The 27546-nt window shown below is 38.6% G+C and overlaps 2 protein-coding genes across 2 annotated transcripts in view; one reads left to right on the top strand and one right to left on the bottom strand.

Annotated features, from left to right (window-relative positions):
- mask (multiple ankyrin repeats single KH domain) overlaps positions 1-27546 on the bottom strand; it is an 823307-nt gene that overhangs the window by 245720 nt on the left and 550041 nt on the right. Inside the window, 2 exon segments of the mRNA XM_090396371.1 lie at positions 2797-2846; positions 2848-2971. Coding sequence (XP_090252497.1) covers positions 2797-2846; positions 2848-2971 — 174 coding nt within the window.
- Positions 25417-26394, top strand: LOC150104439 (uncharacterized). Its single transcript, XM_090397046.1, has one exon. The coding sequence runs from the start codon at positions 25546-25548 to the stop codon at positions 26392-26394; it is 849 nt and encodes a 282-aa protein (XP_090253172.1). The 5' UTR covers positions 25417-25545.

Genomic DNA, 27546 nt, shown 5'->3' with positions numbered 1-27546 from the left:
ATAGAGTTGGGTGCTGCTATAGACCAGGTGATGGAACAGATGGTTGAGATGGTATGCATAAACAAATAGAAGCAATGAGTGGAAGGAGCATAATTATTATGGGGGATTTCAACTATGGTAACATTGATTGAAAGGAGGAGAGGACACATGGGAGGAAGGAATTGCATTTTATGCAGTTATTAAGGGATAACTATCTGCAACAGCATGTAATAGAAAATACTAGCGGTGAGAGAGTGCTTGACCTAGTAATTGCATCTGAGAATTTGGCTGTAGTGAATATGACCACATTGCCACCAATTGGTGAGAGTGATCATAGGGTCTTGACTTGGGAAGTGGCTAAAGATGTGGAATTTACAATTAAGACAGGGTACATGTGGAATTACTGGGCTGGTAAGTATGACAAGCTTATGAGAATGCTTGGTTCAGTGCCATGGCATGCAAAACTCAAGGGATGGATGTTGATAGTGCATGGGAGGTGGTTAAGGAGTGTTTGCAGGAGGCAATGGCTGACTGTATACCTAGAGTCTGAATAGTAAATCAAGTAGGGGTTAAATGGATAAATAACACCATTAAGCTTGAGCTGCAAAAAAAAAAAAAAAAAAGAACCAACTGTGGAGGGAATTTAAGGAAAAAGGTGACTTGCAGGCACATGAACAGTATAAAGCGCAGGCCAGAAGGGTAACGAGTATGGTAAGAAAAGCAAAAGCAGATTATGAAAGAAAATGAGCCATGCAGGCTAAAGAGAATTCCAAACAGTTTTTTCAATATGTTGCAAGTAAAAGAAAAAATGTATACGGCAGAATGATTTTAAAGAATGCCGATAGTAGGGAGGTAATCGAATCAGTTGATATAGTGGAATTACTGAGAGAGCACTTTGCAAGAGTATATCATCCAGGAGGTGATATTGCCAGAATGAAGGAACCAACAGCTTATATGAGAATTGTGGTGAATGAAGTGGAGGTGAATAGTCTATTACAACTGATAATTTAATATCATGAAATTCAGATGGTTTAAAGGGAACCTGATTTATCCAAAAAACCCAAACTCCCCTTTGTTTCAGGTACTACTTTATGTACGACACAAGCTGGTATACCAGCTTGTGTCTTACGTGAAGTAGCTAAAGAATTGTCAATACCTTTGACTATTTTGTTTAATTTGAGTCTTGGGTCCGGGTTAGTCCCGAGGGGAGGTGGAAAGAGGGGAAAATAGTTCCACTGCATAAAGTAGGTTCCAAGACTGCTGTTGAAAATTACCGAACGATCAGCATATCAGGAGTCGTTGTCAAGGTCTTGGAGAAAATAGTCAAGAGGAAAATACAGGAATGGATAGATGAAAATGGGATACTGCATGGTGGACAGCATGCTTTTGTGAAGGGTAGATCAAGTAACTTGCTAAGGTTTTATAACACAGTATTGGATAAGGGTGTACTGGATAAGGGTAATGGGTTTACAGTGATACTGCTGGACCTGGCTAAGGCCTTTAACAGGATACCACATGGAATTCTAATCAGTAAACTGCAGCATATGGGGATGGATATCGGGTTGGTGAGATGGATAGGAGGGTGGTTGATGGAGAGATATCAGAGAATAGTTTATTCAGGAGTAGAGTCCAAGTGCAAAAGATGGCCTGTGACTAGTGGTGTGCCGCAGGGTTCTGTTCTTCGACCACTACTGTTTAATTTGTTCATTAACGATATAGGAAAGGATCTGAGAAGAACTGTTCATTTGTTTGCTGATGATGCAAAGTTGGGTAGAGCAATAGTGAATGCACAGGATGTCAAAATTTTGCAGGATGATTTGAATAGTTTGGAGGACTGGGCTAAGGATAATGGATGTCAATTTAATGTGGCAAAATGTAAGGTTATGCATTTTGGGGTGAAAAGATTAGCAGCAGTATACCACATTGGTGGAACTGTACTCCAGGAGATTGATGAGGCCAGGGATTTGGGAGTGTTGGTGGATAGGGAGTTGAAGTTTAGGGCGCACATTGCAAAAGTGGCTAAATCAGCTCATCAAATCACTTGGTTACTGAAGAATACCTTCACGAGCAGAGACAAGCAAGTTATTGTTCCTCTGTATCGAGCCTTGATAAGACCCCATCTTGGCTACTGTGCCCAGATTTGGGCACCAGGGTTTCTTCTTGATGGGGAGGAGGTGGAGAGAATCCAGAGACGAGTGACCAAGATGATAGCAGGTCTATGAAATGAACCTTATGAGAACAGGTTGAAGATTTGTTGTTTGCAGAAATTGGTTGATAGGCAGAGGAGGGGTGTATGATTGAGACATTCAAATTAGTGAAGGGATTCTGTAAGATTAATTCAGAGGATATTTCTGAGAACAGGACTGGTGATGGGAGGACTAGGGACCATCCATGGAAACTGGGAAAGAGTGTGGTTAGCAAGAGTGTTAGAGCTAGATTTTTTACTTTGAGAGTGGTGAATGAGTGGAATAATATGCCAGAGTCTGTTGTGAGTGCCATGACTGTGAATGAGTTCAAGGCGAAGTATGATAGATACTATGTGAATGTTTTGAATAGTTGTTCTTGACATGATGTTAGGGCCTCCCTCGAATCTAAGGACTCCTTGGAGTTGCCCGTAATAATAATAAAATACATAATTTATTGCAATCAAACAAATGATATCAAATAATTTAATATCATGAAACTCAGATGCTTTAAAGGGAAACTGATTTATCCAAAAAAACAAATTCCCCTTTGTTTCCACACCATTATAATGAAGAGGAAACAAATGAACCAACATCCCCCCCCCCCCCAAAAAAAAGAAAACATTGTTTTTACCTTCGAACTACTTCTTTCCATCCTTCTTCTCGCTTCTGTCCTTTTTTTGGGAGAACTGCTATTTGTTAAAGGGGACTTAAGGGCGTGAGAAAAATTCGGACCAGGTGGACTTCGTAATCCTGCTGACAGAGCCATTTCTGTAGGCAATTCTAATGCTAATTCACCAAGTGCATCACTAGAATAATTGAAAATTTAATTAAAGTGAATTATTCATTAAAGTAACTGAAGTGGTAATACAATGAACCAAGTAATTTATTTTAATTATTTAGACCATGCAAGCATAACTGTCATTAAAAATTATTTGCAATGAATAAAAATAAAGACAAACTTAAGTAAACTATGCAAATAACATGCAGTGGATGTCATTTTACTGCATGGTCAAGGTCATCTATTCATCCATGAAATACACATTAGATTTGTACACTGGCTTTCTAAAAACACAAGACATTCTTCCACCATTTCAACACACTCTATGATCCTTATCAAGATGCTAAGCATGCAACATAAACTTACTTAAAAAACAGAAAAGATGAGGGCTCACAATACACACCAAACATCCTCACCCACTACCGAGACAAACATGGACACTATGGCAAGAAATTACTGCACGAGGAGCGGTGTTTGCTGGATCATCATGGTGGTATTATGCCACCAGAATTCCCTTTACTCACAGATCACATTGTTATGCAAATATAGTGGTTTAGCACCAGATCTTGTAGTAGAGCAATGCTGTCCAAATTATTGTCATTGTTTAAAGAATTTAAAGAATCAAAGGGAGTTCGTACAGTATATGGTCTGCGGAATGTACACCTTGCCAAGAGCAGCTGAAGTTTGGTTTGAGAGCAATAGTGGTGGAAAGTGTGCCATGAAAGCGAGTATCAAAAGTGTCTCAGGTGGTAAGATTGAAGTAGTGGATGAAAGTCAAAATGCTATTGAAAATTGCGATATAATACAGATAGCATTGAGAGTGAGATTAAATGTGACATGACTGAAAGTGAGAATAAAAGTATAGAACGAGAGAACGGTTTGACTGATATAAAGAATGAAGAGTTAGCTGCCATGAGGGAGATAGCTCGGTTGCATGGTGTGATACATAGGGCGAAGCGTCAGCTGGAGCGATTGCAAAAATGTCCACCGAGTGGATCAGCTAACAAAAAGAAACAAGTGTCAGATAAGAAAAATGAGGGCATGATCGGGGAGTAAAAGAAATATTAAGGAGTGAGTGTTATACGGCGATTCACAAAATTGTGTTTAACTGGCACAAAACTTAATGATGTAAGTGAGGCTATTAAAGTATAGAGGCGTAAGGTGAAAGAAATGATTGTAGTGGCTGGAACAAATGATTTAAAAGGAGAAAAGTACGGTATGAGAGAGGAGTTGAAAGAATTACTAGAAGAAGCAAAAGAAAAGAAAGTTAAGATGATAAGTCTGTTGCCATGGTATGACAGACAAAAGTTGAAAAGGAGGGCCATAATAGCAAATGACTATGCATAGGTTAGGTTATGCATAGGTTATGCAGGAGGAGTGGCGTAGAGTTTATGGAAGTGTGGAGTGAGTTTGATGGGCGAAAGGACTTTTATGGGAAGGATGGTTTGCATCTGAATGGATTTGGTGTTCAGAGACTGGAAAAATTGTTGTTGAATGAAGTGAAAGTGGATGCGCAGAATCAGGGAAACTAGACCTTTGTGTTTTTATTCGGGCGGGAGGGAATGTTGAGTGGGTATGCAGACATCAGTGAGGCAGTTGAGTGTAAGAATGTGTATAATATGCCTGAGTTAGTACCAAGAGTAACAAACCAGAATGGGATAGTACAAGGTATCAAGATAGGGGTGGGTCTAGGGGCCTTTTGCACTTTATGTACACTAATGCCAGGAGTATTAGGAAAAGCTGGAGGAATTTTTGGCCTAGGTTGGCTTATCCCAACCAAAGTTATTGGCATTAGTGAGAGATGGCTAACAGAAGATGATATAATTAGTGGGATAGAATGTGAAAGGTATAGTGTGTTCAGGAAAGACAGAGAGAAAATAATAAGGGAGGAGTGTTATTGATGTCAGCTGATGAACTGCAGCCAGAGAGAATACATGTTTGAATGCAGGATGGTGAAAATAGCACATTTGGAGCTATCTGGTGTGAGATTGAGGTCAGCAGAGCAAAATATACAGTTGGGTGCTGCTATAGACCAGGGAATGGAATAGATGATGGAGATAGTATGCAGATAGGTAATTATTATGGGGGATTTCAACTATGATAACACTGAAGGAGGAGAGGACAGATGGGAGTTAGGAAATGGATTTTATGCAGTTACTAAGGAATAATTACCTGAGACAGCAGGCAATGGAATATACTAGGGGTTTAAAAGTGCTCGATCTAGCAATCATCTGAGAATTTGATGATAAGGAATAAGACCACGTTACCACCAATTGGTGAGAGTGATCATATGGGCCTTGACCTGGGAGATGGCTAAATGTGTAGAATTTTCAGTTAAACCAGGGTATATGTGGAATTACCGGGCTGGTAAGCTTAGGAGATTGCTGGGATAAGTGCCATGGCATGAAAACCTGCAAGGGCTGGATGTTGATAGTGCATGGGAAGTGGTAAAGGAGTGTTTGATGGAGGTAATGGCTGACTGCATACCTAGAGTCAGGAGAGTAATTGGATGAATAACAGCATTAAGCTTGAGCTGCAAAAGAAGAAACAATTGTGGAGGGAATTTAAGAAGAAAGGTGACCTGAGCATATGAACAGTACAAGGCACAGGCCAGAAGGGTAACTAGTGTGGTTGCTGTTGTCATTATAGCCTCTCAGCTGTTTAGGGGCAGCTATATATATGCCACCATCTAAAGAAATGACTTTGAGCAAGGTGGTTTCCCATTGCCTTCTTTGCCATACTATATCTTATGACTGCAATCTGTGTGTTCATTGGGCCAGTTTGCCTGCTTGAGGGATGAAAAACCCTGCTGTCCATGCCCAAGACTGGCTAACTTCGCTATGACTGAGAAAGATCTTTAAGCGCCTCAAGTTGTTGACAGGAATCGAGCCTATGGCACTCCTTTCCCATGCATACAGTTGCAAAGTGCATAGCCACTAGATTAACTGGACTAACTAGTGTGGTAAGAAAAGCAAAAGCAGATTATGAAAGGAGGTAACAATGCAGCTAAAGAGAATCCCGAACAGTTATTTCGATATGCTGCAAGTAAAAGAAAAAATGTATACGGCAGAATGATTTTAAGAAATGCCGATGGTGGGGAGGCAACTGATCAGTCGAAATAGTAGAATTACTAAGTAAACAGTTTGCAAGGAGTATACCATCCAGGCAGTGACATTGCAGGAATGAGGGAACCAATGCCTTATATAGGAACTGAGGTGAATGAAATGGAAGTGAATAGCGCCTTACAGAACTTTAATGTGAATACATCTGTGGGATTGGATGGTATACAAGATTAAGTCTTAACGAAGGGGCAAAGGAATTGTCAGTGCCCTTGACCATGTTGTTTAATTTAAGTCTCAGCTCTCGGTTAGTCCTGAGGGGGATGGAAATAGTTCTATTGCATGAAGGAGGCTCCAAGACTGCTGTTGCAAATTACCAACCGATCAGCATGTCAGGAGTCGCTGTTACAGTATTCAGATGGATACAGGAATGGATATAAATGGAAATGGGATATTGTATGGGGGACAGTTTACGAAAACGTCGCCCCTCTCATTTTCCCCCCAGCACATTTCGCCTCCTGTAGATAATGAGTGGACAATAAAAATGTAAATAATGCACCTAATTTTTTAATAATTCTAATTTATTTTGTTTTAATAGAATAAATGCACATTATTATTGTTTAAAACTTGAAGTTATATGCAATGCCTCTAAGGTAATCAATTACATTATGATTTAAAATCTTGGACTATTGTTTTGATTCTAGTAGAAATTGCAGCATACTTCTTGTTTCTTTGATTGCCTGAATTACCAGCAATTAGTTGTGTAATTTTGAAATTGTGCAGCCCTTGTTGTTTCTGTAAAGAATCAATGAATTGGTATATATTTGGGAATAAAGTAGCACAAGTTTCCTGAAATCCCCTGCCACCCCTCCACAGCGTTGTTGGTACGTTGCTGATCATTCAGTATTCGTGTGTAAATATTCTACAATTCGATGGCAAAAAAGGGTAATTGCCGGCCTCTCTGTTGTCTTCTTCCAACATATGTATCTTCAAAGTAGTTTGCAATCACCAGAGTTTCAATGGGGAAGTCACCAGCTTCAACTAAATCTTCAAATGCTTGAATAAACATTAGCAGGAGGAATAAATGCCAATGCCAGAATCATTCAGATCCAACGAGCAAATTCATGGTCTTGTTCGGATCGGGCTTTTAAACCTTCATTCTGTACCTTTCGCCAAATGCTTTGGGAGAGATGGAGAAAAAAAAAAAAAAAGGTATTTACAATACCAGGAAATTCTTGTTGGAAGGCTTGCATACCACTTTGTTCGAAATCTGTCATAAGTCACTGGGGTTGGAGACCTGGTTGTAGATTTTTAACTTCTTGAAGCAACTTGATGTATGTGGCACGAGTTTTGTTTGGCACGTAGACCACTGGAATAACTGCATTGAATTGAACCACATGAAGTGTATAAAGCTGATGGAAATGCGTGGGTACTGTGCTAAAAGTTGAATCAGAAAACCACTCCTAGCTACGTGCCAATAACTGAAGATTGTTACTAGTGGACAAAATAAGCATGTGACCATTAAGCAGTTTGTCCTGAGAATTATACATCAAAAACTGTTGTGCATTGCCATCGATAATAATTTCTTGATCATTTTGTGGAATTACTAGGGCCTGGTGATTGCTCGGTAAAGCAGGAGTACCATTGTTGCATTGAACATTACTTCCTAAAAAGGAAGTAATGCCATGACACTGGTATGAACCTCTGCAATTACTGATGCAACAATTTGCTGTAGCCATTCGTTCGTGGTTGTTGCATGTTGCCGTATTTGACCAATCAATTGCAATGCTCCCAACCTTGCAGCTTGAGCTGCATGGTTATTAGTTATGATTTTCACAACTGGGCCTTCCAAAATCCTTTGTCCAAACACAACCTTTGCAGTTGGAACATTTTTCACAAACCCAGATTCCGTGTTGTTCATGCACAGTTCTCTTTGAAAACACGTAAATGTGGTTGTCATCCTCTAGCAATTTTCTTTCGCCTCTTATTCACGAAACACGTTTTGCCATTGTACACACAGGATTAATCAATCAAGATGCAAAAATAATATGTAGATATTGCACTGCCTGTGACACTCAGCTTATTCACGCAATGCACCGCCGATAATGAAGCAGCGAAAACAGCAAATGTGTAGTGTCCACACCACGTGACTATCGCACTCATGGTTGAGTATGTATTCTTTCCACTGTGAAAGGATTAACAGTTCCAGTTAATACTTTCACAATGGAAAGAGAACCCTGAAGACATACAAAAGGGGAGAAATTAATTTAAAAGCTATGTGACAATTTGAACATGAATGTAATTTTGAAAATTTGTTCGGAAAAGTTAGAGTTATCGGAAGTTCACTTCGAGTAATCAACAGAGTTTAACACTGAGTCTCCACTAAAGGGGCTGGAACTGCAATAAAAATTCCAGTTATCGAGAGTTGACTGTATTTACATTTTTGCAACCTACTCATTATGTACAGGGGGCAAAAAGTTGGGGGCAACTTTTCCGGATCCCATGGGAAACAGCGTGGTTTTGTGAAGGGTAGATCTGCCTCAGTAATTGCTTGCATTTTATAATACAGTCACGGCTGAATTGGATAAGGGTAATGGGTTTACAGTGATACTGCTGAACTTTTGATAGGATACCACATGGAATTCAAATCAGTAAACTGCAGAACATGGGGATGGATATAGGGTTGGCGAGATGGATAGGAGGGTCGTTGATGGAGAGATATCAGAGAGTAGTTTATTCAGGATAGAGTCGTTGGAAGTTTTTTCCCATTTGGTTAGACTATAATAAATATAGTTTAATCCTTTATCCAAGTGTAAGCAAACAAAGTTTGCTCCTGAAGTATCTTTAGGACTGAGACAACTCGTGGTAAAGGTGGACTAAGCTCTCATCATTTGTCTTAGTATCTCCCATAATGCAAAGCACACCTCCTTGCGGCCATGTATGATGCCATGCATTAAGGGAAGGGCACTATCCAGACCGGTTTCGACCTTTATTGAGGTCTCATCAGTGAGAGCCAGACCCAGAGGTGGTGATACTAAGGTGGAAGTAATGGAGAAGTCATATTTACCTATACGAGTTGCCAAAAGGTGTCTCACCTTATTATTAAATTACTCTGGATTTAGAGAAAGCTGTTGGAAGTTTTTCCACTTGGTTAGATTATAATAAATTTAGTTTAATCCTTTATCCAAGTGTAGGCAAACAAATTTTGCACCTGAAGTATCTTCAGGACTGAGGAATGGCCCTTCTCTTAATGCATAGCAGCATACATGTCCGCAAGGAGATGTGCTTTGTATTATGGGAGATACTAAGACAAGGAGTAATGAGAGCTTGGTCCACCTTTACCACGAGTTGCCTCAATCCTGAAGATACTTCAGGAGCAAACTTTGTTTCCTTACACTTGGATAATGAATTAAACTAAATTTATTATAGTCTAACCAACTGGGAAAAAACTTCCAAAATCTCTCTCTAATCCAGAATAATTTAATAATAAGGTGAGACACCTTTTGGCAATTCATATAGTTAAATATGACTCTCCATTGCTTCCACCTTGGTATCAACACCTCTGTGTCTGGCTCCCACTGACGAGAACTCAATAAAGGTCGAAACCAGTCTTGGTAGTGGCCTTTCCCTTAATGCATAGCTGTATACATGCCTACAAGGAGATGTGCTTTGCATTATGGGACATACTAAGACAAGGAGTGATGAGAGTTTGGTCCACCTTTACCACGAGTTGCCTCAGTCCTGAAGATGAAGTATCAACATTTTCTCACTTGGATGTTGAAGGTAGAATGAATTATTAGAAACAATGGTGTGTTTGTATAAGTGTACAAGAAATAGACAATAACTGTTATTGTCTGTTTCTTGCTCTTTGTATCAGCCAATGAATAGGACCATCTGAACAGGGTTGGAATTTGTTTAGGGCAATAAATACTGAACTTCTGATTGAAGGATTTATTTTCAAACGAAGTTTGATTCGCTGCTAGAGCTCCATACCTACTGTAGACCATTGGTTTGTGGTAGGTGTGAAGCATGTAACTGAGTACTCAAAATGTGTTACAAGTTTTGCTTTGCCAGGATATTTGGCTAATTGCTCAACCAATACACTCTCCAATGACCCAACAAGTTCAGATACAACAATGGGCATGGATGTTTGTGATTGTCTTTAAGTAGGAAGTGACCTCCATCATGAGGTGTTAGACCACTACCACACTTATCAAAGACATTAAATATATAAAGGATTAAACTAAGAACATAATTTCTTGGCACTATTTGCATATGGGAAATATAACTTCTGCATTACTTTAACCTTGGTATCGCTTCTGTGGTCTGGCTCCCACTGATGAAACCTCATTCTGAGCCTGGCTCCCACTGAGAACATTTAACAGTGTCTGTCTTTGGGTTTGCTTGCTTCATGGGGAGCAGTCAAGAGGTTCTGCTCAGTGACAAGATTTTGCCTGACACTGAGTGGAGCTACTGCTGAGTTTCCTGTCCTGAAGTGATTCAGGACAGAAGTGATGAAGTTAAGTAGTGATCCTTTAGGGTTAACTCAGTGAGATTTAGAATGATCTTGTAGATCACTCAGAGTTTTTGGTCAGGTATCATTGCAATGTAACATACCTCAATAAAGGTAGAAACTGGTACAAATAGTGGTCCTTCTATAATGCTTAGCATTATACATACCCAAAAGGATATGTGTTTTGCATTATGGGGTACTAAGGAAGTGATGCGATGTATATATAAGTAGCCCAGTCATGGAGAAACTTCATGCACAAACTTTGTTTGCTTACAACTGGATCAAGAATATAATTTCTTGGTATCTTTTAACTTATGTATGAAAAAGTTTCCATGCCTGGTCTCTAGAGACGTTTCCTGGATTACAACCTTGTTTAAATGAAAGTCATGAAAAAGAAATAAATTAAAAATAATAATTAAATAAATATAAAAATAAATGAATGAACATCTTTAATGAAATATAGGAGATCCATATCAATATTTAATATGCTAGCAATATCAAATACAGATGGGAAAATAAAAAGAAATAACAGGGATCAAAAAAAAAAAAAAAGGAAGCCAATTTTCACAAGAATTTTTTGCAACAGCCCTTGAATATGCTATAAGAAAACAAAAGCAGGAGGAGTCAACATGATGACGAATGATTCACAAATAATAATAGCAACATCTTCAAAAGAAACAGAATGCATGATAGAATTAAATGGTGTAAGCATAGCGATAAGCCTACAAATCAGTTCCTAAAAAGCAAAAATTCTCTCAGACTTCTCAAAAGACAGTTAGATAATCTCATAAGAAGGAAAGGAAGCAGAGATTTTTCCTCATAAAGAGAAAAATATACAATTAACAGATAAAAAAAATACATTTGCAAGGAAGATCAGAGCAAAAGAAACTCCTATGAAGAGTCTAGATCAGGGGTTCCCAACCTTTTTGTTTCCTAGAGCACATTCTAAAATACCGATAGGGCGACGGGCACCATCTATTTTTTCAAGCAATTGTTTTTGAATTCTTCTGTTAAATGAATATATACAAAGTTTACATTATAATCAAATGTTTTATTACTTAAAAGTTTACATTATATAAAAATTTAAATATATATGCGTAAGTTGATGTGATCTTTGGCATTGCATTTTATTGGCCAGTGCTTCATAATTAGGAGAATATGATGATATTCCAGTTCTTAAACTGTAATGAACAACTTCGAATGCGCGTCTACTTTACATTGTATGCATTTAATACTCGTCATGTGTCATTAACGCATGCGTCATATAGCATGCCATGAATTGTTGCATTGCGTGATTATTTCAAACTATACGGCACACGGTTGAACAGCGGCGGGCACACACAAATTGGCCGACGGACGCCATGGTGCCTGCGGGCATAGGGTTGGGAACCCCTGGTCTAGATTCTCACTGAACATTGAAGAGACAGTGAAATAATTAATGTTAAATTAAGAATAACTGTATAAATAATTTTGAAGCAAAGAAAATAAAACTGGTAACTAATTGGATATCCTGATGTTGGATTGAATCCAACCACCACAGTGTGCTCTCTCTTGCAGAAATGTAAACCTCAGATCCATAATATAGCTTTGAATGTACAAGTGCATGATAAATGCAGAGCAAGGAAAATCGATCAACATCCAATTCTGTAGAGTAGGGGTTCTCAAACTTTTTAAATTTTGTACCACATAAATAAGAATCAAAAAAATATATGTACCACCATTTGCTTTACTTTTATATTTTCGATTAGCGTTTGTTTTACTTGAGCTGCCATTTCATTAATTCATCGTGAAATAGTGTCATCTGACAAAGAAACTTTGTTTATTATAATTTTTTTACATACAAAAATACTGTTTCAAAATAAATATTAAATATGAAAACCCTTATGACATGCTAAAGAGATTTCACATCCGAAAATTCACATAAAACTGCAATAAAATTTATTTGTTCATTTTATTCGATTCGCCAAGCTAAATACTTGGAACAGTTTACTTGTTACAATATTAAAATACATTTTTCTGAACATTTATTTAAATATTTTGTGTACAAATTGTACCACCCAAAAATAACGTAATGTAACATTAGTGGTACATGTACCACAGTTTAAGAAATGATGCTCTAGAGCAGCGCTCCCCAAACTGTGGGCCGCGGCCCCCTTGGGGGCCGTAGGTTTTGTTGATGGGGGCCTTGAAATAATGAAAACAAATTTAAAATGTTTTAAGACTAAGTAGATTTTTTTTTATTTTAAAAGAAATGTATTTGACTTTTATTATTTATTATTTCTTTTTTGTTATTTTTTATATTTTAATGGAAAAATTCACACATTGGTGTTGGTTCACAAACTTTGCTTCCTGTGTATTTCGGCGCTTAATGAATATTAGTAAAAATTGCTTATTCATGTTTCATTTCAAAGCAGTGGTTAATTGTATTTACTTCGAATGCTCTCAAGGGAAGCTCCAAATCTTCTTGTCCCTTTCATCAAGCATTCATAATCAGGGACTGTTGATATTGACTTTATATACATATCAAAACTCGTTTTATATTATCAGTGTCATCCGAGCTAGTTTTCTGTTGCCAATAAAAGTTTCGCATATACTTCACACATGAAAAAAAGCTTAAACAAGTTCTTGTGGGGAGATAGTAACTTACTTGCAGTGGTAAACAACACCTCTCCCTAACAGCCATTATACTGAAGAGGCAATAAAAACAATTACTTTTATTATGCCAGTGAATAAGGTATGAGGAGTCTGTGTAATATATTTCTCAACAAATAGTGCAATTAGAGACAACTGGAAAAAAAAACTCTAATTAATGAATCACATGTCCCCTCATGCAGAAACTATGCTGTATAGACTGAAACAAAACCATATGTTGCATGGGCAAACACAGTATCTAACTAAAAACTATTGTTACTAATTAGATGTGTGCGAGTTCGATTTCCCAAGGCAGCAATAAAATTCAACCGAACGTGTTAAAATTGGTAAAAGTGTTAAAACTATATATATATATATATATATATAATAGTGAATATCACTATTATATATATATTATATATAATATAGTCCGCGCGGTTAGCCTAGTGGCTTTGCGCTTTGCAACCATATGCCTGGGGAAGGAGTGTCCTAGGTTCGATTCCCGTCCACGACGTAAGGAGCTTAAGGATCTTCCTCAGCCATAGCCAAGTTAGCCGGTCTTGGGCGTGGGCAGCAGGGTTTTTTCCGCCAGTTTATCTGGGGTTTTTCATCCCGCAAGCAGGCAAACCGGTTACATACAGGTTACAGTCATAAATACTTACGGCAAGGAAGGCAACGGGAAACCACCTTGCTCATAATCATCTCTCCCTAGAATGGTAGCATTTAGCTACCCTCCCGTGGCCGTATGGCAGATGGGAACCAGAAGATATATAATATATATATAATATCACTAATAATATATATATTAGTGAATATCACCTTATTCAGGTGATATTCACTAATTTCATGTTATCAGTCTGTGGTGTGCCAGTATCAGTTCTACGTTAAAAAATTTAACCCTGAGATGGATAAGTGGCTGATAAAAAATAAAAAAAAATTCCCGCGAACAATCAGAAGAAGCAGAAACAGACTAAAAAAAAAAAGGACAGTATTTCATATTTTACCAGAACAGCCCGCATCGTCTTCAGAACCAAACGGTAAGAGGCAAAAAATGTAATATATGCATTTGATTTTTGCAATATTCGCTGTGTATGTTTTGTATTGAATATAAATACACTAAATCTTATAATAATATATCCCTCTATTACAATTTTTTTCCGAGGGGGAGGGCCATGAAATATTTTAATTTTTGCAAAGGGGGCCCTGCCATCCAGAAGTTTGGGAAGCACTGCTCTAGAGAATAGAGTGCAGATGGTATTTAACTTTTTTGCACTTACCACAAAGATGACATGTGTAGAGAAAGTCAGCTTTCTCTAACTTACACCAAGAAGGGAGATGGTAGCACTAGTGAAATGAGGAGCTGCTCTAAACTCCTCATCAATGTGTTGAACAAGATTTTATATTCTGCTCATAATAGGAGACCTTGTTCCTATGACTGGCAACAAGTGGGTGCCAGTACCCACAATCTGTGTAGCAATAACCCAAACTGGTACATCATTCTTTGCAATTAAATCTGGCTTTCTAATACCAGCTATAATCCTATAGTGCGGTTCAACCATAGTCTCCCAACCTTTGTTTTTTAACTGGTTATTTAATATGGAGGCCACAACATCATGCCACATCACCAAAATGCCATGAGTTCGAAAACAACATTAGTCAATATGAGAACAGGTTTCTCTGTAGAGGTAAACTGCCCTACAACTACTGTCACCTCTGCTGCTACGGGTTGTTCAGGTGCTCGTGGGCAGGGCAATGATCCTAGCCCTGATTAAGTCAATAAATTCGTAACTGGGTAGGATTCTAGTACCTTCCCATGCCCATTGATGCTGGGAAGAATTACATCCATACCCACTATCTGTGTATCAACAACCCAAACTCTTTCATCTTTCTTTGCAATTAAATCTGGCTTCCTAATACCAGCTATAGTCCTATAGTGTAGTCCAACTGTAGTCTCCCAAACTTTCTTTTTCAACCAGTTATTTAGTATGGAGATCCCGATATCATACCACTTCGCCCGAAGCGGCATGATGCCATGGTCTCCATATTAAATTTCGAACTCAATATTCAAATTCAATAGCATGAGTGCAAAAAAAAAAACATTGGGCAATATGAGGAAGGGTTTCCCTGTAGAGGCAAGCTGACTTACAACTACTGTCACCTCTGCCACTGCAGGTTGTGTGGGCCCTCCTGAGCAGGGCACTGATCCTAGCCCTGATTAAGTCAATAAATTCATAATCAGGTAGGAGTCTAGTACCTTCCCATACCCACTGACACTGGGGAGGCACCGAATTAGATCCATAAAGTGATGCACCATCAACAGAGCTATATAGCTGTACAGCCCCATTTCTTATGCTCTGCCAATGCAATCTCTATCACAGTTGACCTTGATACTTGGTCCATTCTGTAGTATGCCAAAAATCTTCCTGGATAGAATGGCAATGAAATGCATCTCAGCAAATTTAAGAAGTGAATACTTCTATTTCTTAATTCTATTATAATGAAGGCGTGGGATAAGTCAGCAGAGGGAAGGAATAACAAGTCCGCCATCCTTCACCATGAAATGAAAATAGGCAACAGAAGTATCTGAAGGAAGCTTAAGTCATGAACGAACAGCACAGGGAATAGTACTAACCATATGGTACAGTACTGAGACATAGGTATGCCTAAGAATCAACTTATGATAGTACATAGGGAGCAAATAATTTGAAAGGAGGAAAAGCCTTTGCTGGGGTTTGAGAGGAGCTTTTCTTAAAGATGACAAAGCATTTTCTAAAGAGAAGGGAATAGAAGACTGTCCTTTTGGTGTAAACAATATTATTACTATTACTATGGGCAACTCCAGGGAGTCATTTGACTCATCGAGGGAGGCCCCAAATCATATTCATCACAACTATTCGACATTCATACAGTATCTATCATACCTCGCCTTAAACTCATTCACTGTCACAGCATCCACCACAGACTCAGGGAGCGCATTCCACTCATTCACTACTCTAAAAGTAAAGAACCCAGCTCTAACACCTTTACTAACCACACTTTTGCCCAGTTTCCATGGATGTCCCCTAGTCCTCCCACAACCAGCCCTGTTCTCAAAAATATCTTCTGAATTAATTTTATAGAAACCCTTCAGTAATTTGAATGTCTCAATCATATCTCCCCTCCTCCGCCTATCAACCAATTTTTGCAACCCACAAATCCTCAACCTGTTCTCATACGGTTCATTCCACAGACCTGCTATCATCTTGGTCACTCGCCTCTGGATCCTCTCCACCTCCTCCCCATCAAGAAGAAACCTAGGTGACCAAATCTGAGCACAGTAGTCGAGATGGGGTCTTATCAAGGCTCGATACAGAGGAACAATAACCTGCTTGTCTCTGCTTGTCAACGTATTCTTCAGCAACCAAGTGATTTGATGAGCTGATTTGGCCACTTTTGCAATGTGTCCCCTAAATTTCAATTCCTTATCCACCAACACTCCTAAATCTCGTGCCTCATCAATTTCCTGGAGCACGGTTCCACCAATGCAGTAAACTACCGCCAATCTTTTCACCCCAAAATGCATAACCTTACATTTTGTCACATTAAATTGACATCCATTCTCCTTAGCCCAGACCTCCAATCTATCCAAATCATCCTGCAAAATTTTGACGTCATCTGCATTCACTATTGCCCTACCCAACTTCGCATCATCTGCAAACAAATGAACAGTTCTTCTCAGATCCTTTCCTATATCGTTAATGAACAAATTAAACAGTAGTGGTCCAAGAACAGAACCCTGCGGCACACCACTAGTCACAGGCCATCTTTTGCACTTGGACTCTACTCCTGAATAAACTATTCTCTGATATCTCTCCATCAACCACCCTCCTATCCATCTCACCAACCCTATATCCATCCCCATATGCTGCAGTTTACTGATTAGAATTCCATGTGGTATCCTGTTAAAGGCCTTAGCCAGGTCCAGCAGTATCACTGTAAACCCATTACCCTTATCCAGTTCAGCCGTCACTGTGTTATAATATGTGAACAAGTTACTGAGGCATGACCTACCCTTCACAAAACCATGCTGTCCCCGATAAAGTATTCCATTTTCTTCTATCCAATTTTGTATTTTCCTCTTGACTATTTTCTCTAAGACCTTGATAATGATTCCTGTTATGCTGATTGGCCGGTAATTTTCAACAGCAGCCTTGGAAGCACCTTTGTGCAGTGGGACTTTTTTCCCCTCTTTCCACCCCCTTGGGACTGACCCAGTCCTGAGGCTCAAATTAAACAAAATGGTCAAGGGCACTGACAATTCTTTGGCCGCTTCACGTACAACACGAGCTGGTATACCATCCAATCCCACAGATGTATTGACATTGAGGTTCTGTAATAGACTAGTTACCTCTACTTCATTCATCACAATTCCAGTATAAGCTGTTGGTTCTTCCATTCCTGCAAAGTCACCACCTGGATGATATACTCTTGCAAAGTAAATGCAATATACCAAGGTATTACTCCATTCTCCAGGACAGTAACACAATGCATAGGCTTATTGTGCAGGAAAACTCAAGATTTTCAACCATTAGCTTCTTGTCAGACCCCGAAGGAACAAGTGCTAATGAGTAGAACTTCTCCACATTTATGGTAAGACCTCTAACATGAAAGATGGCTACTGCCTAGTCAAGGAATTCCTGAAGACCAACCTTAGTGGAGTCCATGAGAATAAGATCATCAGCAAAAGCCATAGCATTAAGAGAAGAAGAATCAAGAGAGTAACCAACATGGTTAGGAAGAGAACAAAATTATTATTATTAAAGAATTATTAGAGTATAACTCTATAAAACATATGAAAGAAAAGAATCTGAACAGCCTGCAACAGATAATGCTCTTAAAACAGAAGGAAGAGAAACACTATTAAAGGCTTTCAGAATGTCAGGGAAGCCATAAACAAAGGCTTAAGATGTCAGTGGGAATCGGAAATGAGTGCAGAAAGAATATAGATGTTCTCAGCCGGGCCATCTGAAGGGACAAAGGCTCTCTGCCGAATGTCATTTTCAATGTACTTTTGCAGTCTCTTAACCAACACTTTATGATAAAGTAGAAGAACAGGAGAAACTGTAATAGACCTATAATATGCAGTTCTACTAGCAGTATTCTACTTCAACATCATCAAATTCCAGAGATGTACCCTTAAGGGGTGTACAGGATATGATAGTACTACATGAAAAACTAACATCATAACTAACTTCCTATCTACAATTTTCCTCAAAATCAATCTGCTTTCTGCCAAGATTCTACATTATCAGATCTTATATTTCTTACTTCTAAGGCTTTTTACCATACCAATCCACCAATATCTTGGTCTTCATCTGGTCTTTTTCCTACCAACCTGGCAGAGAACACTTGTTTTGCTAATCTTTCCTCTCCCATTCTTTTAAGTGACCATACCACCTGAGATTAGCTCTGCTAACGCATTCCTGGATGTTAACAATGTCAGGTTTTTACCTAATATCCTTGTCTTTAATAAGATATTATGATTGATGCTATCTGTTCACACCCCAAATCTTTCTCAGGACTCTCATATCTCTGGTCTCTAGTTGTTGGTCAAGTGTTTTATTTCTAACCCAGCTCTCAGATCCATAAGTTAAAATAGGACTGAACACTGTCATCTATACAACTAATTTAGTGATTTGACTAATTTCTCCCTTATTCAATATAAATTTATTCAGTTGACTTCCTATCATACCAGCTTTGTTGACTCTGTCGTCTATTTTCATATTTAGTTTACCATCTTCATTAAATATCATGCCTGAGTAGCTAAAATGTTTTACTTTTTCTATAGGTTCTCTGTTTGCAATGTAATTGATATTTTTAATGCTTCTGCCTATTTTCATTGTCTTGTCACTGCTGACTTTCACACCATATCTATTACAACAGTTATTCAATTTAGTCAGGGTATCTTGCAGACTTGTACTGGATTTATTTAGAAGTATAACATCATCAAGTGCATAAAGTAAAGAGCTGAGATTAATGTCAAGTTTAATACCACTTTCCTCTATAATGTGATCCTGTAGTGTTTTCAATAGCTTCTCTCTTGGCACCTTGTCATATGCCTTTTCCAGATCTACAAAACTTCAATACAGATCTTTGTTATATTCCCATGATTTCTCAACTATTTGTCGTAAAGTGAAAATTTGATCCGATAGCCTATATTTGACATGAATCCAGCTTGTTCTTCACAAAGCTTCCTTTCCACAATCCTCCTCAACAGATTCTCAAGTATACTTGCATAAATCTTACCAGGAACACTCAGTAGAGAAATACTTCTGTAATTCTCACAGTTAGTTTTATTTCTCTTTTTATATATGGGTACTATGCGAGCTCTACTCCAACAATCTGAAATTGTGCAGCCACTGCAAGACTTTTATATCTCCATACTTGGACATTTCTGGTCAAATATCATCTATTCCTGCTGCCTTCCCACATTTCAGGCCTTTGATGGCTTTCATACTTCAAGTATGGATAGAATTCCAGATTGTATGCCTGTCATGCATTTTTTACCACTGTGCTGTCACTGCTTGTTTCATTTAGCAATTTTTCGAAATAATTACTCCGTACATCAAGAATACCTTTTTCTCCAGTTTTCATGTCACCTTTATCATCTCTAATTCATTTGATCACACTCTTTCTCCTCCATTTCTGAGCTTTTTCAACAGCTTCCAGAATATTTTGCACTTTCTTGATATTTATTTTCTATGTTCTAACCAAAGTCTTCTCATAACTTTTGTTTAGCTTTCTTAAATTGTCTCTGTATTCTCTAAGATCACAAGCTGACTGATTTGCCAGGAACATATGCTTTCTTCTTTTCCTTCACTGCCTCTAACTTCCTAGGCTCACACCACAGGATTCTGATTTTTTCTATCTTTGCAGAAAACCTCACCACATGCTTCCCTGGCTGAATCAATCAATGTTTTCTTCAGGGCTTGCCATTGAATCTCCAAGGTATGATTCCTGTTTTCAAACGCTTTCATTTTTTTTTTTTTGCCCCAATTATGTTTGTGCATTTCAGTCTACAGTTCACATCTGAGAGCTGCTCAACTTTTATTCACTTTAAAACTTTCTTACATGTTCTTCTTTTCAATATGAAATTCAATTTCATTATTATTATTACTACCTAACACCTGCCCAGAGCCCATGTTCTTCACCAAGCTTCCTATCCACAATCGTTATCAACTGTTTCAAGTATACTTGCATAAATCTTATCAGGAACACTCAGTAGGGAAATACCTCTGTTATTCTCACAGAGGTATTTTTTTATTTCCCTTTTTATGTTTAGTAGACACGCTAGCCACTCGGCCCAGCCTGGCTGGCCGAGTGGTTAGCATGTGTGCTCTCCAGTCAAGATGCTGCGGGTTCGAATCCTGCTGTGGCCATGGATGTTTGTGATTGTCTCTGAAAAATACTAGTCGCGGCGGTCGACGGTACATGGCGTTGGTGTGGTTGTGGGCAAATCGTGGATTGTGAGTGGTGTGGAAGCAGAGCTGTAGAGTAGATGTCCGCCCTCGGTGAGTCTCTGGACTCCGTGGAGGTGACAAATAATAATAATAATATATATGGGTACTATTTGTCTCTGTATTCTCAAAGAGCACAAGCCGACTGATTTGCCAGGAACTTTTGTATGCTTTCTTCTTTTCCTTTACTGCCTCTTTAACTTCCTGTGTCCACCACCGTAGAATTCTGATTTTTCTATCCTTGCAAAGAACCTCACCACATGCTTCTCTGGCTGAATTAAGACTCATCGAGGGAGGCGACCTACTCCACAACTCTCAGTTTCTACAATTCAATCCACCAACTACAACAAATCGCAGCTACTTTTCAACATCTACACCAACAGCATCTACCACTGACCACCACCACGAGTATTTTCACAGACAACCATAAACATCTATGCCCATGGTGGGATTCGAACCTGCAGGCTTTTGACTGGAGAGCAGATATGCTAACCACTTGGCCAACCATGCTGATCACTTCCAATTTCAAATCCTCTGTAGACTCTAGTGTCCTGCACCAGGGAGAAAACATCACTATCAACAATAACATAGTCAATGAGACTTTTTCTTATTCCTCGCCACTTCTCTCCATGTAAATTTGTACACATTTTTATGTTGGAACATTGTTTTAGTAATAACCAGTTAATGTCCTGAGCAGAAATCCAACAGGTATTTGCCATTATTATCAGCTTTGCTCTTTTCTCCAAATTTTTCCAAAACATTTTTGTATCTGCCAATGATTTACTACTCTGCTATTTAGATCCCCAACAAGGACCAACGTTTCAAACCCCCCCCCCCCATTCTTCATCATCATCATCAAATTCCTGCCATGTACCCTCAAGGGGTGTACAGGATATGACAGTACTACATGAAAAAATTACATCATTACTAACTTCCTATCTACAATTTTCCTCCAAATCAGTCTGTTACTTGTCAAGACTCCAACATTATCAGATCTTATATTTCTATCGTCTAAGGCACTTTGTACCGTATCATTCCACCTATATCTTGGACTTCCTCTGGGTCGTTTTCCTGCCAACCTGGCAGAGAACACTTGTTTTGCTAATCTTTCCTCTCCCATTCTATTTAAGTAACCATACCACCTGAGATTAGCTCTGCTAATGCATTCCTGGATGCTGACAATGTCAAGTTCTTTCCTAATATCCTCATTTTTAATATGATATTGCCATTGATGCCATCTGTTCACGCCTCTAATCTTTCTCAGGACTCTCATAACTGCGGTCTCTAGTCTTTGGTCAAGTATTTTACTTCTGACCCAGCTCTCGGATCCATAAGTTAAAACTGGTTTGAACACTGTCTTGTATACAGCTAATTTAGTGTTCCGACTAATTTCTCTCTTATTCCATATGAATTTATTCAATTGACTTCCCACCATACCAGCTTTGCTGATTCTGTTGTCTATTTCTATATTTAATTTACCATCTTCAGTAAAAATTGTGTGTAATTAGCTGAAATGTTTTACTTGTTCCACAGGTTCTGAATTCACAACACAGTTGACATTTTCAATGATTCTGCCTATTTTCATTGTCTTTGTCTTTTTATTGCTGACCTTCATACCATATCTATTACAACAGTTATTCAATTTAGTCAGAGAATCTTGTGGACTTGTAGAGAATTTATTTAGAAGTATAACATCACCCACATAAAGCAAAGAGCTGACATTAACATCTCCAATTTTGATATCAGGTTTAATACCACTTTCCTTCATAATGTGATCCATATAGATAATGAATAACAGAGGGGATAATGTACATCCTTGTCTCACACCAGATTTAACATTAAACCATCTTCCTGTACTTCCTTCAATTCTAACTGCTGACTTACAACTCAAATAAAGACTAAGTATTGCTTGATATAATGCTCCACTGACACCATATAACTGCAGCGTATTGAATAGCTTCTCTCTTGGCACCTTCTCATATGCCTTTTCCAAATCGACAAAACTTAAATACAGATCTTTGTTATATTCCCATGCTTTCTCAACTATTTGTCGTAAAGTGAAGATCTGATCCTGACAGCTTCTATTTGGCCTGAATCCAGCTTGTTCTTCACCAAGCGTTTCTTCCACAATTCTTCTCAACCGTTTCTCAAGTATACTTGCATAGATCTTGCCAGGAACACTCAGTAGGGAAATACCTCTGTAATTCTCACATTCGGTTTTATTTCCCTTTTTATATATGGGTACTATGAGAGCTCTACTCCAATCATCGGGAATTCGTCCCTCTGTCCAGGCTTTCTGAACTATGCAGTGCAGCCACTGTAAGACTTTTATACCACCATACTTCAGCATTTCTGGTCGAATATCATCTACTCCTGCTGCCTTTCCACATTTCAAGCCTTTGATGGCTTTTTCTACTTCAAGTATGATATGTATTCCTGACTGCATGCCTGGTCAGTGTTTTTTTTATCACTGTGGTGTCGTCACTGCTTGTTTCATTTAGCAGTTTTTCAAAGTAATTACTCCATACTTCAAGGATATCTTTTTCTCCTGTTTTCATGTCACCTTTATCATCTCTAACTCCTTTTACAGCATTCTTTCCTCCATTCCTAAGCTTCTTCAACAACCTCCAGAATATTTTGCCACCTTCTTGATATTTATTTTGTATATTCTAACCAAAGTCCTCCCATGACTTTTGTTTAGCTAGTTTTACACACTGTTCAGCTTTCTTACATTTGTCTCTGTATTCTGTAAGAGTAAAAGCTGACTTATCTGCCAGGAACTTTTGATATGCTTTCTTCTTTTCCTTCACTGCCTCTTTAACTTCCTGTGTCCACCAGGGAGTTCTGATTTTTTTATCCTTACAGATAACCTCACCACATGCCTCTCTGGCAGAATCAATCAATGTTTCCTTCAGAGTTTGCCACTGAATCTCCAAGGTGTGATTCCTGTTCTCAAACTGTTTCGTTTTCTTTTCAATAATCTTTGTGTATTTTAGTCTACAGTTCACATCTGGGAGCTGCTCAACTTTCATTCGCTTTAAAACTTTCTTACATGTTATTCTTTTCAATATGAAATTCAATTTTATCCTGCTCAAGACTAAATAGTGATCACTTCCAATTTCAAATCCTCTGTACGCTCTGGTGTCCTGCACCATGGAGAAAACATCGCTATCAACAATAACATAGTCAATGAGACTTTTCTTATTCCTAGCCTCTTCTCTCCATGTAAATTTGTGCACATTTTTATGTTGGAACATGGTGTTAGTAATAACCAGTCCATGGCGTGAGCAGAAATCCAACAGATATTTGCCATTATTAATTAGCTTTGCTCTTTTCTCCAAATTTTTCCAAAATATTTTTGTATGTCTCACAATAATTTCCTGCTCTGCTATTTAGATCTCCAACAAGGACCAACTTTTCCTTTTTCATTGTGTCAGTTGCTTTTTCTAGCGCATCAAAAAATTCCTCCACTTCTACCTTAGTAGAACCTTCTGTGGGACCATAGGCACAAATAAGTCTCATTGTCCAGTTCCCAATTCTCATATTTGCCCACATTACTCTACTTGAGACTGACTCCCATTGAAGAAGATTAGCCTCGTATATTGTGTTGAATACTATGGCTACTCCTTCTTTTCCTTGATTGTCATTGCCTGAATATAACATTTTGTATTTATTGCTCAGAAAGATCTCACCAGTTTTGGTCTTTTTTGTTTCAGTCACCCCTATTATGTCAATCTGGTACTTATCTAATTCCTCAGCTAGCTCCATTTCTTTGCCATTCAGGCTTCTTACGTTGATAGTACCGATCTTTAACTCTGGTGATGTTGAGTTGGGGTTTGTTTTCAGATTTGTTCCAGTAGCTGACTTTTCGCTGTTCGGCCTTGGTTCCCTGGCGAAAACAACGGGGGGCCTTGTTTAAACGGGCGACGCCCCAGCCGGTATGAAATTTTGTCATGTTGTACCATCATTTTTTATTTTGGTTTAACCAATAAGAATACAATTTAGTCGGCTAAATCCCAAATTGCCAGCCCATCCTCGTTCGTTCGGTATCAAAGTAGATACCCAACAGGGTGCACCACGAGAAGGTGAGGATTGGACATTATGTCAGAAGCCCTGGTCGGTTCTCCGCATTCCTTTAAAGGCTATGCGGAGGTCTCCTCTCAGTTATACAGCTTTGACCCTTAAGCACCCCCCCCCCCATTCTTTGGGATAAATATAATTTTTCAGTTCTGCAAATAAGGTGGAATAATTTTAGTTGAGAGGAAAAGGTTTGACTGATGCAATTTACCTTTTTTTTTTTTTTTTTTTAAACAATTGTATCAAATCACTGGCCTTGTATCTGCTAGTTAATATTCAGAATTAGAAATTTTATCAGTATCAGCAAATTGCAGACATGTTTGGAGTTTCTGAAAATGTCGGTAGCTCATATGGCTTGAAATTTTCTCATAGAATGTAGATGATTTCCTAAATTCAGTATATGGAGACATAATAACAACTCCCATGTATAGCAACACACCAAAGAACTAGAAGTAGCTGTAGCACTTTCTACATTGTTAGAAACAGAAGTTGCTTCCGTTTCTGATGCAGATCGATTTCTTGGACGGGGTTGACCTCTACGTAAACGCCGTCACCGAAGACAGAGCCAGAAGGGAGGTCTCCTCCTAGGGCCCTGACTATTTTCCTGATCATATCATCAATAATGTCCTCCATATCCTCTGTTGTTGATAGCATGCAATTAAAATGCGACCAATGTAACTGATGTATACCAGCGTTCTATGTGCAGCGTGAATGTGTACAAGAAGGGAGGAGAGAACAAAGTGAAGACGATAAACATCGGAGTTGGAGGAAGGAGGACGGAGGTTGGGATTGAACATCTGAAAGTTAAACACCACCTTCAATAGTCATGTCGGAAACACAGGAAGCAGAAGAGCCAAGCACTACAGTAAATAATGTTGCAACGAAGAAGATTCTCGCATCTAGAATTCAAGGTACTGTGAAGTGGTTCAATGTCAAGAATGGCTATGGCTTCATTAATAGGAGTGATACAAAAGAAGATATCTTTGTTCATCAGACTGCTATAAAAAAGAATAATCCAAAAAAAATGGTTCGAAGTGTTGGAGATGGAGAAGTTGTGGAATTTGATGTTGTAGTTGGCGAAAAGGGAAATGAGGCTGCCAATGTAACAGGCCCGAATGGTGCTCCTGTGAAAGGAAGTCCATATGCAGCAGACAGACGTCGCTTCCATGGTGGTTTCCACGTAGGCGGCCACAACCAAGGCAGCCACGCAGGAGTGAAGGTGGCGAGAGTAATCAAGAGCAAGAGGATAAAGAAGAAGAAGGCCACCCACCACAAAGGGAACCAAGACATCCTTTTCAGAGGCGTTTCTACCGGGAGCCACGAAGGTCTCAAAGAAACAATGATCAGGAGTTATCAGAGGGTGGATTGCAGGAACAAAATGATGATGATGATGGAAGGAGTGGCCAGGCTCAGCGCTACTTCCGTCGTAGCCCATCTGACTTCCTTCTGTATCGCAGTGATACAGAAGGAAGTCAGAGTGGTTTGGATGCAGATCTTCCAAAGCAGGAAAATGATATGGAGGACACTATTAATGATCAGGAAAATGGTCAGGGCCCTAGGAGGAGACCTCCCTTCTGGCTCCGTCTTCAGCGACGCCGTTTACGTAGAGGTCAACCCCGTCCAAGAAATCGATCTGCATCAGAAACGGAAGCAACTTCTCTTTCTAACAATGTAGAAAGTGCTACAGAATACAGATTTGTTTCATCAACAATAAGCTTTATTACATCTGAATCAGTCTGCTGATCACATTCTACTGTTCCATGAAAATTTCAGGATTTGTGAAGTGTTCCATCATAGGAAAAATCTGGGAAACGCTGCTATATGCCTACACAAACTTCTGAGACAGGTGGTGTACTAGTGGTGTTTCATGAAGATAGTGATTTTTGTGAATCAAATGCTAGGATTGCACAGGAACTTAAGGACAACAGCAGCGTTTCCCAGATTTTTCCTATGATGGAACACTTCACAAATCCTGAAATTTTCATGGAACACTGTGGTTATTTTGTAATATATTAATAATTAATTATGGCATAATCATAAAGAGTATTACTACACTTATGTAGATGGTGTGACATGCTGACAAATATAAAATTACATTTAAATCAGTTATCAGTCACTGGACTAATGAAATATTATAGTTTCCTCAGGCAAACATCATTAAATTAATTTGTGCTGATTTTCGTTGACATATCCCATTCTGATCACCAAAAATTTATAATATTATTATAAGTACTTATGAGTGAATGCAGACTTTTTCTCCTGTGTGCTGGTAGTTTTCCCCTCCTTTTGTACATCCTGGAGATTGCTTTGTAGGCTGGAGGCGGATGAATCACTATCTGTTGCGTAACAAACACTGCAATAAGAGATTTTTTAACACCAAAATTAAACAGTCCCTTGTCTCTTATTCATATTAAAACTTAAATCTGTAGGCCTATTACTTTTAAAAAATCATGGCACTACAGTTTTAAAACAAGCACTTTCACCCTACAATATGAACTTGCAAAGAAAGTATTCAGTATTACGAGATTTGAGAACCAGATACAGACTAATTTGATCTTCAATTTCAGTGGAAAAATTTTCTTTATACTTCTTTGCTGATTGGTCACTAACATTTGCAACACAGATGTTATTTCGTTCAGTTTTGAGAAAACGCCACCCATTGTGTAATCGGCTGGCAGGAAATTTTTATGACCGGTCATAAAAAGCGGTATTCCCTTTCTCGAATTACTTCCATGCTTAAAAATACATGGCTTGGTCACTGACATCATGAAACACTTATTCACTTTCCACAGAACACTGGTGTTTCACAGAACACAATTTGGGAAAC

Source organism: Typopeltis vanoorti, chromosome 8 (genome assembly GCF_054136105.1).
Source record: "Typopeltis vanoorti isolate ZY-2024b chromosome 8, IOZ_Tvanoo_1.0, whole genome shotgun sequence".
In the NCBI taxonomy this organism is placed as follows: Eukaryota; Metazoa; Arthropoda; class Arachnida; order Uropygi; family Thelyphonidae; genus Typopeltis; species Typopeltis vanoorti.
The sequence above is the reverse complement of the archived record's forward strand: the minus strand, read 5'-3'. Positions and strand labels throughout refer to the sequence as shown.